The 16,032-nt window shown below is 40.2% G+C and overlaps 2 protein-coding genes across 3 annotated transcripts in view; one reads left to right on the top strand and one right to left on the bottom strand.

Annotated features, from left to right (window-relative positions):
- LOC126376325 (probable fatty acid-binding protein) overlaps positions 1-11,755 on the bottom strand; it is a 127,532-nt gene extending 115,777 nt beyond the window's left edge. The window contains exon 1 of the mRNA XM_050023656.1: positions 11,752-11,755. The gene's annotated coding sequence lies outside the window, so the exon portion shown is untranslated. The remainder of the gene's footprint in view (positions 1-11,751) is intronic.
- The window catches only part of LOC126376232 (apyrase-like), a 40,792-nt gene extending 25,669 nt beyond the window's left edge, over positions 1-15,123 (top strand). For both annotated transcript variants that reach the window (XM_050023499.1, XM_050023500.1), the window contains exons 6-11: positions 729-855; positions 3,516-3,673; positions 9,545-9,626; positions 10,015-10,173; positions 11,179-11,324; positions 13,539-15,123. In XM_050023499.1, the coding sequence (XP_049879456.1) occupies positions 729-855; positions 3,516-3,673; positions 9,545-9,626; positions 10,015-10,173; positions 11,179-11,324; positions 13,539-13,664 (798 nt within the window). In that variant the 3' untranslated portion in view covers positions 13,665-15,123. The remainder of the gene's footprint in view (positions 1-728; positions 856-3,515; positions 3,674-9,544; positions 9,627-10,014; positions 10,174-11,178; positions 11,325-13,538) is intronic.
- Positions 15,124-16,032: the final 909 nt, after the last annotated feature.

The raw sequence follows: 16,032 nt of genomic DNA, 5'->3' as shown, positions 1-16,032 counted from the left end.
ATGCTGCAGCGACAAGAGCGTGGCTCTTAAATTGATGATGATGATGCGCATTATAATCGGGAGCGAAAAAAATAGAAGGCATCTTTCGGTAAAGACAACGTGCAACCACTGCACTGTTGATACGAAGTCCTAAGGTGGATTATGATAAACCTCATAGTGACAAAGGATCAACTAACTACTAACAAAATATAATATAAGCAATACAAAAAAGAAATGCTCACATTTTGGTATGTATTTGAAAAAACTTACAAAACGAACTCTTTTAAAATTGAAATGAGTAGTTTTATTGATTAACCTCGACGTTCAAGATTAGTTTCGACTTGGCTCCTTGAGTGGTTAGAGCTCTTTGTCACTCCTCAAATCCAGAGTCCCGGGATCGAGTCCCGGTGGGGACATACCACAAGAATCACTTTCTGATCCATAATTTGGTTAGGACCTTACAGGCTGGTCAGCTGATTGTCCGAAAGCTAGAAGGGATGTTAAGCCGTTGGTCCTGGTTACCATTTACTGATGTAAGTAGTCGTTACATGAGCCTCGTCAGGGATCTTTAGCGGCTCAATAATAACCCTGACATCAGCGTTGATGAGGTTGGTAGACCACCTCACAACCCACACGTTGGCCCAGATATCAGTCACTCTTTTCAAACATACAATACCTTTTAGCAGTTTTATACCGCCATTATTTAGTTCTTCAACTTCTGTTCCTTCACCACTCTTATTTCTTCGCAGGTCTTGGTAGTGACGGCATCAGCCATGTCCAAGTACTTGGGGAACCTTACTGCCTACTTCGACAGGGATGGAGAACTACAGTCGTTTGATGGAAGCCCAGTTTTCCTCAATAGATCTATTCCTGAAGGTGGGTGCTTACGGTCACGAGCATTAATAAGTATACACTTTGGTACCATGTCACATTATTTTTTATGACAAATTGAACTGTGAGTCTCACTAAATGTCAAATGTGTTAGTGCGACAGAGTCCTAAAGTGGGTACATTATATTGCTCATGACTGTACACACATGCATAAACTCACGCTTTTTTCTCATCAGGGTGAACAGGACAATGGAATGCCACTTGCTTCGATCCTGACACAGAAATCAGAATCATTAATTCAACGTAATTATAATGGATAAACTTGTGAAAGGTCAATTTAACATTTTTGAATCTACGTCATTTCGCAAGGTGTTATGGCTGAGGAGAATAAATGTCAAAAAACTGCAACAGCGACATATCTTTTAAATCTATGTGTTGGCAACACCAACGAGAATATTGTTTTTTTTTTATATATTCCTTAAGGTGGTAACAAGTTTTGTAATATCTCTTTGGCAACCCTGGCAAGTGCCTCCTTCAAGACATTACACTATTAGGACTCGTTCACTGTGTGGGAATACACTACAAGTTACTTAATAACTTGAGGAACACATTTTAATACCAGACATTTTTATCGTTTAGGTAATCATTAATCTTATAATCTTATAATACCTCCATCAACCCGCATTCGAGCAGTGTGGTGGAGTATGCTCCATACCCCCTCCGGTTGATTGAGGGGAGGCCTGTGCCCAGCAGTGGGACGTATATAGGCTGTTTATGTAATCTTATAATAATTTTTTTTTCGTAAAGTAAGCATCACATGAGATTTAAAGTTGTACAGCTTGAATGTGATAACTTCCTATTTTCTCATTACTCGCGTACTTAATTATGCCATAATACAATGTAATGGCAGAAGTATAATTATATAAAAATAAATGTTGCTTGATATTTGGATCACAGTCATAATGTTGCTAACTATATTCCTTATCTTTATTTTGATCAGAATAATAATGGATGGAAGATGTAATTTTGTCTGGGCGTAATAAAAAGGGTCCTCAATTATGCCCAAAACAAAGATAAAAGATGCATATGTCTGTTATACATGAAATTAGAAGGTTAAACGAAGGAAGATGTGTACAGTGCCATCTGTATTTTTTTTGAGGAACGAAGCCTGGAAAGACCTTCATTAATTTCAAAACTTCGAGTTGGAGGGTCAGACAGGCAGTCGCTTCTGTAAAAAGCCGGACCTATCAAATCTTCAGGTTAAGTTAGCGGACTCTGTGGAAACGGGATAACACTAGGGAGATCTTCTTCTATCGTGTGGATTGAGAGGTACATTACCAACCTCATCAACCCTGGTGTCAGGGTTATTATTGAGCCGCCAAAGGCCCCTGACATGGCTCATGTAACGACTACTTACTTACATCATTGAGTAGTAACCGGGACCAACGGCTTAACGTGCCTTCCGAAGCACGGATCATCTTACTTTTTGGACAATCAGGTGATCAGCCTGTAATGTCCTAACCAAACTAGGGATCACAAAGTGATTTTTGTGATATGTCCCCACCGGGATTCGAACCCGGGACCTCCGGATCGTGAGCCCAACGCTCAACCACTGGACCACCGAGGTCGACTAGGGAGATGATGAGTTAGGATTATTTGTAGCAATGTCTTCGATCAGTATTCACTTCAGGACCCCGATACCGACCCCGCCGGCGTGGTCGAAGATTTCCCCCGATCAGCGCTTATCGCTATCAATCCCCTAGAGTCGATTAGTTCTTTCAAATATTTTTCCTCGCAGACGACGCCCTGAGCCGAGGTTCGCGCCCAACTGGGCACCCTCAGGTCTTAAACGTTGTACCGCCTTCAGTGCTCCCCATTTGTCCAGTCAAGTAGTTACTACCATCCGCGGCAAATCTACAATAAGTCACGTCAGAAAAATAAAATCTTCGATCAATAGGTAACGATGTAATCAAGGTAGACAATAGAAAAACGATATTCATAAATTTTAATTAAAATTTGGTATAATAATATGCTACCTCTACTGTTAATAAGGCAGAAATGATGACTTCCTGTTTTAAATTACTAATAAGGGAAGTGATGTTAACATAAAATTAATATGACGTGGTATGTATTATATAAAAAAAAAACTTTATTTCTGTGCTGTATTATAAAGGCAAAACAAGGATATTGTAGTGTCAACAATCGCTGTCAACGCCATAATTCTTTTTAACGGAACATTAAACATTGTGATTTCTAATTAAAACACATAATAACGGGTTCTTACCGCGTTTAAAATGGGGATATGAGACTCCCGATATTTAGACACTGTTGCAAGTGCCATGATCACGGGATGACGCGGAACCCGAACTCGTTAACCCGTGAACCCGTTATTATGTGTTTTAATTATGATAATAACTGCGTAAACTTAAAAGAATGTATTGTGATTTCTTTCGATTAATTTATATCGGGGTAAAAATTGAGTCTATTTTTTTTACCTGCATTGAAACTAGGTTGTCTTGGCGAGGTTTTGTTAACAAAAAATCACATCCAAATATGACTTTCCAAAAAGGCGCTTTTGTGTTTTTTTTATAGACAGCACAAACGGATAAGGGCTTGTCCTTTTGAGATTCGGAACCCTAAAAAATTTCGTCATGTTGTTACCTGTCTTTGCAATAAAGTACATTAATTATACTTTTTTATTTCCAGATCCCCATATCAAACAGCTGCTGGAGCCGTACAAGCAGAAGCTGTACACGATGGTTCGCGAGCTGGTCGGCTACAGCGGCGACGACCTGCGGGCTGAGCCGTGCGGCTCGCGGGAGTGCGCTGTAGGCGATCTCGCTACCGACGCCATTTTGAATGCTGTAAATAATTAAAACATAATAAATAATAATAATTATTAATAATAGTAATGATAATTAATTAATTATCATTAATAATTGTAATAATAATTATTGTTAATAGTAATGATAATTAATTAATTATTATTAATAAGTAATTTTATAATAATAGATATAAATTTATAATAAATAATAATAATTGCTGTGTTTTGTGTGTATGCTGATAATTCCGGTACACACCATCTAATTTTATTTTAAGTGAGTATACAGGGTGTAACGGAACGGGGGTATCAACCCGAAGTGTGCCTACTCTGTCACTATCTACAAATCACATGCGAGAGTATTGGCCGCCTAAATTCATATTTGCATTAGTTATGAGCAATTGAATTCCAGGTCTTCATGTAATAAATTCAAATTTGCACAACACTACGTAGCAATCAGCTGTTCAAGGTATTTAACTTTTGAGTGAACAGCTACCACCTCTTTTATTTATGCCTGCCCTAGTAAAGGGTAAACGTGCCAGTGATGGCCATATTAATCAATATTTTTTAAATTGTTTTGTTTCATCCTTGTGAGGCCAAGATTTCCAGACACAATAGTTAAAAAAACAATGGGCATTGGTCCCGGTTACTGCTTACTGATGTAATAAGTAGTCGTTACATGAGCCATGTCAGGGGCATTTGGCGGCTCAATAATAACCCTCGCACCAGGATTGACGAGGTTGGTTATCCACCTCACAACCAATAGGATAGAACAAGATGTGAACATACATAAATCACGGCTTTATCCCTTATGGACCAGACAGAGCTACAAGTAATTACACATATCTAATATCACACTTACTGCGCTACTGAGATGGGCAGAGTCACTTTGTTGTACAAGTTTTGTCCAAAAATGTAGTCGATTACCTACATTAATAGTTGATAAAGAAATGTACTTTACAATGCATCTCGTCTCCTTGTGTAGTATGCTTTATTTTATGATTACGTAATATCAGGCTCCCTTAACACCGTCATCCAGGTCAAATGGGCATCACACTAGCGGCGAATGCGTTCATGGCTAGCTAGGTACGGGACAGTTTCATTAGAATACTTTCAGAGTTTTGCAGGCCCTAAACAACTACTACTACTCATACACAGTTACCACCAATCACTGACTAAGGTGTGCAAATACTAACACCTCACTTTACAATGGATCAAAGGACACAGTGATTCAAGAGGTAACGACGCGGCGGACGAGTTGGCCAGAAGGGGAACGGGAGGTAACAGCCATCGGTCCGGAACCGATATTGCCGATCTCATTCGGACAGGTCCGCTCGCTGCTACGAACGAGAGCAGCCAACAAACACACCTTTTTTTGACGTGACTTATCGAAGTTTTGCCGCAAATGACATTAACTACTTGGCCGGACAAATGGGGAGCGCTGAAGGCTCTCACCCGGTACAACGTTTAAGACAACAGGCCTGAGGGTGCCCAGTTGGGCGCGAACCTCGGCTCAGGGCGTCGTCTGAGAGGAAAAATATTTGAAAGAATTAAACGACCCTAGTAAGTCGATACCGATAAGCGCTGATTGAGGGAAGTCGTCGACCACGCCGGCGGTGTCGGTATCGGGGTCCTGAAATGTTTGTTGTCGCGAGCTGATTGGCTGATTCTATGGCTAGAGTAATCGGGTCGTCGGGATCGTATTACATACTTCGGACGCCGATGCTATTCAGTACCGTTCCTAAGCGGGATGTATTCGGAAGCCGCAACTACCAGGGGATTTGGTTGGTGCGGAGCAGAATCAAAAAAACTAATTTGAGCCATTGGGCAATGGTTGGCAGACTTAGGTCAATGTGCAGATTTTCATTGCGATGGAACCACGAACGATTTTGTATTTCCTGTAGACGGTGGATTTGAGAGAGACTCGCGTGAGCGAAAACTACCCCTGCATAGGTCATGATCGGACGGATGCAAGTCGTGTAGATTCCAAAGGGATAATTTACTACGCTTGTTAAGGAGACAATGAACACGGCCCATTACAAACGTGGCGCGATCGCGCACACGTTTGATATGGGCCTTGAAAGTAAGACGTCTATCTAAGACTACGCCGAGATATTTGACTTGCTCCTCCCAAGGGATCGGCTTGCCAGACATCTTGATGACTTAAGTTGACAGCGTGACCGTGACGTATTATAATAGCCCTTTGAAAAGTACACCGCTGCACTTTTCTCCGGGTTTACCTTGATTCTCCATTTGCGAAACTACTTGCCCAAGGCATTGGCGCGTTGGAGAATTCCGGTCATCATAACTCGACCACGGCACGAAGAATAGATGGCTGTATCATCCGCAAATAAAGCTAGTTCGGTATTAGGGTATTTGGGAATGAACAAACACACCAGACTATGAACCACCGTAAATAAATGCAGGCAGGCTAAGTTGGCACTACCCAACATCAATAGTTGTCTCTCCAAAAGAATTCTAAATGTGAAGAGGTCTCCACTAATACAGGTAACAGCTGCAGGTAGCAGGTGTAGCTGTGTGGTCACGGTGATATCAACAAACATCTGTTTACACTAGGTGTCACCGACAAGCCCCTGTGCAGAACCTGCATGGACGAGACAGCGGCCCATGTGCTACTGGAGTGTGAAGGAGCCGCCAACTACCGGGTCCGGCACCTTGGCCAGACGGGGTGCCTCCCTGAGGCGACCGGCAACGTCAGAGGCTTCTTAGAATTCCTTGGGGATTTACAACATAGTAAAAGCAAAATAAATTTCTCAAGTACCGTTGTGACTGCCTACCCCTTAGTGATACGGGCGTGATATTATGTTAGTATGTTCTGATTACTTATGGCTCTGCCCACCCCATTAGGGATACGAGCAGCTGCAAGTGATTGTGTATCTTATTAACGAGACATTAATGTTACGTTTACAACATAGTAAAGACAAAATCAATTTCTCAAGTAAAGTACCTACCTAACATAACTTTACTTTTACTATGACATGGTAAAAGTAATCTTAAAATAAGTACTTTCGTACAATACAATAATACTTTATTGCGTACAAGGAATTAAAAACACATAACAGTATTTTTTTAAATCTTTCTATCGTGTGGGTTGTGAGGTGGATTACCAACCTCATCAACCCTGGTGTCAGGGTAACTATTGAGCCGCCAGAGGCCCCTGACATGACTCATGTAATAACTACTTTCTTACATGAGTAAGTAGTCACCGGGACCAACCGTGCCTTCCGAAGCACGGAATTGCAAATTGCATTGGGACAGTTAATGGGATTTATACCCTGTACCAGGATGCCAGGGCTCGCGAATAGAAAAAGGCACGCTAGTGTTTCAAACTATCGATAGTTCAGTATCGATTATCGATCATAATCATTTTCAACTACGATTTTGATTGGTAGAAATAAAAAAATAGCTTTTCAAAAAATCTAAATCCATGGACTTTTGAGTTATTGAAATTCAGTTTAGACAATCAGCCCACTCAAAATAACCATACTATCGGAGTGTAGCAATACTACTGACTGAGGGCAAAATTATCGATAGTTTGTTATTAATCCGCAACGATACTATCGATTGTATTGCACTTAGGTAATAAAATCGAAAATGTTCCCACTTTCCGAGTTATCAATAGTCTTGCTATCGATCGACTCTCGGTCGGGATAGATTATCGATAGTCATTTTTTGATCGGCAAGCCCTAGTGCACCCGAAATTCAAAATGGCGGTGCTGTTAAGGGGAAGTTATCATTAACCATGATAAAAAATATTTTTTTTTTTTTGTATTTTTTTTCCTTCCTAAATTGTAGTCGTGTATTATCCAACAGTGAACAATAACATCACGCCTTTTTCCCATTGGAGTAGGCAGAGACTGCGGAATTTCACTTACCACTACACGCTCGTATCGCTACATGCCCGTACCAAACATACATACATAATATCACGCCTTTATCTCTTATGGGGCAGACAGAGCCACAAGTAATCATAACATAGGTACATAAATAATTATCATGCTCGTACCGCTAATGGGATGTTCTTGTGACTCTGCCCACCCCATTAGGGATACGGGCAGAGTGATAGTATGTCTTATTATTGACAGATTAATTTCGCCTTCTGCTATTGCGCGGGATATTTGCGAAGAAACGTGGCAATTCTGTGTTAGTGCCAGAGTGTGAGCGCGGGTGATCCTTATTAGATAAACGACTTTTTTACTTTTCTAGGTTCAAAGTAAAATACGTACCTACTTTCATAAAATACAATACATTCATTCATTCATTCAAACAATACCATAAAAATATTTTATTGCGCACAAAGAAATAACACACCCTTAAGTACCAGGATACTAGCATTCCAAAAGAGATAGAAACATGCACACGAAAGTAAACTGTCAAATTATTTGTCAGTGCTTGTTTACTATCTGTGGAGTGAAGTTCGAAATTTGGATTTGTTGTGATAACTGTGATCAGTGATAGTTCGAGGTGTCTTTGAGTAATGTAGGTTATTATGAAATGATGATGTGTGTGGGTGCCGGCGATGGCAACTTAAGTGAAGCACGGAACTTGTATCAGCGATTCATAGAAGGTAGACCAGCTGATGAAGCCAGGCAACTGCCTTCACTGCATTGCTTCAGGAAAATGGTCAATCGCCTACTGCATTTAACGGGCTCTTTCCACGCGTCATCCGAGACTGGCCGCTCGGCGACCCGTGATCCGGAGTTTGAAGAAGCCGTACTAGCCGTGCAGCCAACCCAAGGACTACCACGCGAACCTTACCACATGCAACGTACGCCCGAGCTAATTCCTGCTGATTATTTACCTCGTGTGGCATTCTGAGAATGGTACCGAGTTCAAGTGGAAAGCTCACCAGACTTTGCTTCGAAAGTGTTGTGGACAGATGAAGCGGCAGGTCTGTGCATCGAACGGGGATGACGACATTTCGAACCTTTCTTGTAAAACGTAAGTCTAATTATTAATTACCTACCTACTTACCCACACTTTCACACTTTTTTTCCTATTTACTATTAAATTAAATACCTTACCTAAACAAGTAGGTAATTTTAACTTATTTTACACGTCATAAAATAATGTGAGAATAGTTGTCAAAGCAAAATGACTCCAATTATTAGATGCTTTAGTGTCATTCTTGTTTGTTACAGTCGCCGACGTGCCGCCGACTCGGATTGTTCCAATCGGCCGCCGACTCCTTTTGACGTTGCCGCCAAAGCCGCCGCCCGCTCGAATTTCGTACCTATCGCGGCCGTGCGAGCGCCGCGAGTACCAGGCGACCAGGACGCGCTAGGAGATTTGTGTAGTGCCAATATTTGAGTGGATTAAGAACAGTGACCTCAATAGTGCTGTGCCGTGTTTTTTACATGCTGGAAATATTAAAATATTTTTTTAACTGAAATTGAAAAAAATATCAAAAGTGTTTTTTTTTAATTGAAATTTTGCAGATAAGATCTACATAAGGTATAGTTTTGTCCCCTTTCGGCTTGATACCCCCCTTCCGTTACACCCTGTATAGGTAGCTGTCATTTTAGGAAATGTGTGTGAAAGGTGTGAGTACTGAAATGATGACTGACAGAAATGGATAGAAGAGTAATACATATTGTGCCGACCCCACTTAGAGTTGAGTAAGGGCAGGAGGATGATGATCTGTCATTTTGTTATCCGCCGAAAAGGAAAGGGACGGGTAATAGACAGGCAATTGTAGGCAGAAATTTAAACAACTTCTCAAAATTTTACATTGGCCAATAACCCGACAGAATTACTCAAACGGAATATTAACAGCTGTCCATTATCCGTCAAAAATTACAGGTGTAACTTAAAATAAAATTAGGAGGTGTCAGCAGGAATCAGGGCCAATATAAATAAATAAAATAATATCTAAATATCTCTTCTTTTTCAGACATTGGAAAGATATGAAACAAATCTACCGTCAGTAGCTTTCCTAACAAGAAACATGATTAGGGGATCATTACCCAAAGGAGGTAGGTAAACTTTATTCGTGGCTCAAAATCTCCAATGTTGTCGAATAAACCAATTACTGTCAAAGTTTTGAATTCATGTTTGGATCATAAATGATTATCACGTGCTCAGCGGTGAAGAAAAACATCGTGTGGAAACCCACATTCCCGAGATGTGCATTTTTCGGAGGTATGTGACCTAATCTGTATTGGGCTGGTTTTCCCTTCGCGGGTTGAAAGGGTTAGGCAGTCGCTTTTGTAAAAAGCCGGACCTGTCAAATCTTCAGGTTAGGTAAGCGGAACCTATGCGAAACGGGATAATGCTAGGGAGATGATAATTTACTGAAAATAGGACAAAAACATATCTCTTATTCTTTATCCAAAAATCACCGAGAAACCTACTATTTGGCAGATGTGACCCGAGGAAGTGTGATCAACGTTCTACCGTTCACCAACAAAGTGGTGACCTTCGTGCTCCAGGGACGGCACCTGGTGGAAGCCTTCGAGAACTGCTTCACCAACTATTGGTCCTTTAAGCCGTTCAACGGACCTTTTTTGTTGCAAATTGCTGGTAAGTTTTCGTTGACCTTACAAATTTAATCAAATCATTTATTCATAATATTAATTATACGGCATACGGATGCGTGAGACAATAGCTAATTTTAATTTCAAAACTATTGAAATTAATAATAAATTGGTAGGTAATAATTAAAATGCAAATATTTCCGTAATTAAAACAACACATCTTTAAAACAACACTCGCCGTCAAACTTCATAAGTTTGGCGGGGATGATCTGTAAATCTACCGTTTAAGTTTTTCATTTAAATAAATAAAAAAAAAAACATAATACCAGGTTCTTACCGCGCTTAATTTCAACACTGAAATATCGGGAGTCTCATATCCCTGATTTTAACGCGATAAGAAATATTTGGATCATTAATGATTATCACGTGCTCAGCGGTGAAGGAAAACGCCGTGAGGAACCCCACAAATCATTCATTTATTTATATAAATAAGGATAGAAGCAAGCGAGTCATTCCCGACACAAGTCTTTTAATGGGAAGACTTATTCACAATTTGTTATGTTGATTTGGAAAATAAACTATTTTTATTTATTTTTTTTTATTTTACATTCCCGAGAAATGCATTTTCGGAGGAAGCTACATCTTCGATCTACCAGAAAGTTCGATGAGGCATGGGTACTTAATCCCTCTTGGGTGGACCTCTGACTACCCCAATGGGATATAGACGTGAGCTTATGTTACATTACATAAAAAGGCTACTTGACAAACTAGTCAAATGTGATACTTTTTACGAAACGTAAAAAAGAAAGTTTTCTTTGGAAATACTGTCCTGTGACGTCATCAATAAAAGCGACCAAACGTCATATTCATTGTTACATAAATCATAAATAAAAATCGTAAATAAGTCGAAAAGTAAAATATGATTTATATAGTTGATCATCTTAGACTGGCTTCTATTTCTAGATAAGCATTTTATCATTTATTTTTGACCCAGTCAAATACACAATTACGACGCTTGATAATATTATGATCCATATTTTTTTAATTCAAGGTATGAAGGTGACCTTAAACAGCACGGCAGGCCAGGTGGTGTCGGCGGCGGTGAGGGTCGGAGATGGGTATGAGCCCCTTGACCCAGATCAAGATTACCAGGTCACTTCTGTCAGGTTCCTGCTCAAAGGCGGCAACGGATTTTCGGTAAGATACTTCCATACTTAGCACGGTACAGCAACGCAGGACGGAAGGGGCAAGTCACAGGGACATGAAACCTGACCTGGCAGCAGTAACTGTCATTACTATTCAGAGGCGGAGGACAGGTGTCCTAGTACGGCTTTGAAATGGACTACTTTGGGCGCCATCAGACTCGCATCAGACAGAATACTACGGGGCGGAAAGCAAGAGGGAAACCACTGCCCTATTTTTCCCCTAAAAAAAGTATCGTGGAAAACGCTAAACTAACAAGAGCGTGGCTCTAAATTAATGATGATGAAGTTTCTCTTACTGTTGGAAAGAAATAAACATTTAATAAATGTAAAATACAAGAGAAACAACAGAAAAAATAAGTCAAACATAGGTTAAAGGTGTCCAATTTAAAAGGAACCTTCTCAGTACAAGCTCATACACACACAAACACTTATTTTTTTGTTAAGTATATTCTTTCCACTGTGTTACTTAATAATTCCGTGCTATTATGTTACAAATTACATTTCTAACATAATACACACACAGTTGGCTTTACCATTATTGACGGCGATACGGCTCACCACCTAACATGTTGGTCTAACAGAAAGCTCGGTGAGGTGTCGGTACTTAGTTCATCTTGCGATGAATGTACCTCGATTTGATGATGCAGTTTGCAATGCACGTACTTTGGAAAGGAATAAACTTTGTATTTACTTAAACGTCGTGATGAACCTCCTCTTTATCAACCAAAGGAAGTATCAAAAGTAATTTATTGACCTGCCGACGGCGTTCACAAGAAAAAGTAACCTTGACAAAGTTACGACCATTGATCGGATTTTCCAGTTTTTTCTCCTAAGCCTTTTAATAACTTTTGTTAAATAAACCTCCAATACAAAGGTCGAGGTCTGACTTAAGACCTCAAGCTAGATATAAGGGGTTTCGGTTTATTTTTCTCGAACAAATCGGCTTGGGAACATTCGGCCCGAAGTTAAATTTATTTTTCGTGTAATCTCCGGGCTTCCCAACTTTTTCATTTGCCGTGATTATTTTTCTCGATTGTTAAGACGTATTGAGGTTCTGTAGCTAATTCAAATACTATTTTTATATCTCAAAAAAAAAGAATTTGAGGAACTCGGTGGCGCAGCGGTAAACGCGCTTGGTCTGCGTTTGTTGAAGTGAAGCAACTTTCGCAAAGGCCGGTCATAGGATGGGCGACCACAAAAAAAGTTTTCATATCGAGCTCCTCCGTGCTTCGGAAGGCAAGTTAAGCCGTTGTCGTTAATAACCACCAATCCGCACTGGGTCAGCGTGGTGGTTTAAGGCCCGATCTCCCTATCCATCCATAGGGAAGGCCCATGCCCCGGCAGTGGGGACGTTAATGGGCTGGTGATGATATATTAAAAATCACTGTTGTCCTTTGCGTTACCGGATTGCTTCTCAAACGGGACGCGCTGGTTCTAGATCCGGTACCAGGCTTGCACAAATGATTAATAATTTATCTTTATTGCAATTTTTACTAACACAGCTTAGACCATTTTAGACGGCGATGCGGCTCACCGCCTGTCACGTTGGTTTTTGTATATCCAATAAAGTATTTGTTATGTAATGTTGGTAGAACAGAAAGCTCGAATGTGGAGGAAGCAAGAGAAGTGTCTTAGGGTCGAAGCAAAGGGAATCCCATAGTCTCTGCTTGCCCCGGTGGGAAATAGGCGTGAGTTTATGTATGAATGTATGAGTGCATCACTTGATGATTGCGTTGTGCATTCTGTAGGCTCTGTACGGTAACCGCGCCGCGCGCAACTCTAATTATATTGAGGCCTTCGACCAATAGCCGTTTGACATCCATCTACGAAGATAGCATTCGTATCGTTTATTGGTTAATATAATTCACGCCGCGCGCGGCGCGGTTGTCATGCAGACCCGGCTGGTCTACGTAAGTATCTATTTTTTGCCTTGCCACTTTCACAACAGACACTACACAAACTACTAACAGACACGCAACACACAACAACAACAGCAGCAGACAACAACAACAGTCGCGATCTACCAGTTGGTCACCCTGTCTTATAACAAGAAATGGTTTTCTCCTTTACCCGGCGGACCCTTAATAAATCCATTCTACTCATTTCCTTTTGTTTCAATCAACAGCGCGATCCGTTTTAAAAGCAATCTGTAGGTAAGTGACTTCCAAAAAGAAAAAGTTGCTTCAACTTTTCTTTTCTTTTGCAGATGCTCAAGAATTATTCGAGGGATGTCAGAGCGGTTGGTGTCGATGCTGATCTGGTTGAAGAGTATATTAGGAAGGTCACTCCGTTGTCGGATAAACTGGACAACAGACTTACTATTGTAAATTAGTTATTTAATAGTCTAAGGGATTAAGGCCGGAAATGATGGCCAGCTAAATGTCCAACAAGTTACGCGAAGAAAAGGGGCGTAAAGACAAAATAGATAACGCGTTCATAGCCTTGTTCGGAGAATACAGCCACGAGCAATATAATGTACCCACTTTAGGACTCTGTCGCACTAACATATTTTTGACATTTAGTGAGACTTACAGTTCAATTTGTCAAAAAAGTTAATGTGATATGGTACCAAATTAATGCTCGTGACCGTACATGTATTCGAACCCCGGGTCGGGCTTTAAACCACTGAATTTATTAATTTGAATTCATGTTAGGATCATTGATAATTAGTATCACGTGGTTTCCAGGATTTGTGCCCGGTTAATGGCAAACGAGATTATTATTTTGGGTTGTGTGTTAAGTCGCACACTTTATCTACTTATAATAAATAATAAATAATAAATAATAAAAATGTTTATTTCTCCACTTAAAACACAAAACAAAACAAAAAATTTTCTTAGTTGGCTAACATTGTGATACAAGTGTATTTTAAGGGAGCTGGTGCTTGTAAAAGGATTTCCCTTGTACTACAGGTCACCAGGCCCCAACCCTTGGTAACTATTTAATATATATATATTAATATAAATAATATTTAATATATTCTAATGTGTTACTAAGTAGCTACAAATATTAGAGAAATGTATAATTATATAATCCAAAAAATATATCAAAAAAAAAAAACAGAAATAAAGGAAGAAATTAAATAAGGGAAAAACTGACAGGAACCTTCGAGATACGCAAGTGTGTGTGTGTGTGTGTGTGTGTGTGAGAGAGAGAATGTGTGTGTGTGTGTGTGTGTGTGTTCTTCTGGGCTATTATTGCTGGTACCCAACAGATAGCCGTCACCCGCCATCCACTTCTAGAACAGGCAAAGACAAGTATCTGTCTCGCGGGCGAGTTTACTGTTTTTATAACTGTACAAACAACTCTCCTGAATAGTTTAATTAATCTGGACCAGTTTAGTATGAACGAAGAATGAAGGAGTCAGATAGCATGTGGGCGACTTGGCACCTAACAAATGTTTATTTTTTTATTTGAACCACTATTTGCCCCCGCGGCACAGCAACCGCGCCGCGCGCTGTTCGAATTACAACGAGGGATTCGACTTATATTATATACTTATCTGCGTAGATAAAATTCGCTGCGTCAATTATTGGCGTTGCCGTCGATATAATTCGCCCCGCGCGCGGTACGGTTGCTGTGCCGCGGGGGCAGATAGAGTTAGCGTAAACTAGAAACAGCGGCTATTAACATTACCAAGTATTTAATATAAACTAGTTAATTATATTTCATCCTAAGAAATTTTATTTCCACTATGTGATATTAAAGTATACAATGCAATAGTATTGAGTACAAAACTGTATTTTTATATTAATTTGCTATACTTAATAAACTTTTTTTGGGTTTAAGTATATTTTTGTTTTATTTTAATAAGGAATAATAGGGATATTATTTCTTATTTTATTTCATTCAAATCCAAGAGTTTAATTGTCTCTTTTAAATTACGGTTAACGCGGTAAACGGTTTACATGATACTTAGAACGGCCTCCGTGGTCCAGTGGTTGAGTTGAGTTCGAATCCCGGTGAGAAAATCTCACAAAAATCACTTTGTGATCCATAGTTTGGTTAGGACATTATAGTATAAATATATACGAGCTCGGTGGCGCAGTGGGAAACGCGTTCGGTCTGCGATTGTTGAAGTTAAGCAACTTTCGCAAAGGCCGATCATAGGATGGGTGACCACAAAAAAAAAGTTTTCATCTCGAGCTCTTCCGTGCTTCGGAAGGCACGTTGAGCCGTTGGTCCCGGCTGCATTAGCAGTCGTTAATAACCATCGATCCGCACTGGGCCCGCGTGGTGGTTTAAGGCCCGATCTCCCTATCCATCCATAGGGAAGGCCCGTGCCCCAGCAGTGGGGACGTTAATGGGCTGATGATGATGATATATACGTAAAAAGACTACTGCTACCCAATCCCGTCAATCTTGAACGGGATCTCGTCATATTATGCTTCGGGATTGATCCCAAAAATTAGACAAGGTCTCGCGGGATCGAGATTGCATTCCCTACATCCTACTATCCATCAAAAGCTTCATAGTGAAAAGGCACTGAATACTTCGGCCGTTGACATAAAGATTTTAACTACCATTATGCAGATCCTGGCCCAATCTCGCTTAATAGAATATATTAGCATCGCCCCCTGAAACGCTGACGTTGCCGACGTCAAGAACTTTGTCTTACATCGAAATTCGCTTAACAACGAGAACTTGGGATTAAAATTGTATTCATCATCTTCTGTTCCGCTGACCTAACCTGAAAATTT

Source organism: Pectinophora gossypiella, chromosome 20 (genome assembly GCF_024362695.1).
Source record: "Pectinophora gossypiella chromosome 20, ilPecGoss1.1, whole genome shotgun sequence".
NCBI classification, from domain to species: Eukaryota; Metazoa; Arthropoda; class Insecta; order Lepidoptera; family Gelechiidae; genus Pectinophora; species Pectinophora gossypiella.
The sequence above is the reverse complement of the archived record's forward strand: the minus strand, read 5'-3'. Positions and strand labels throughout refer to the sequence as shown.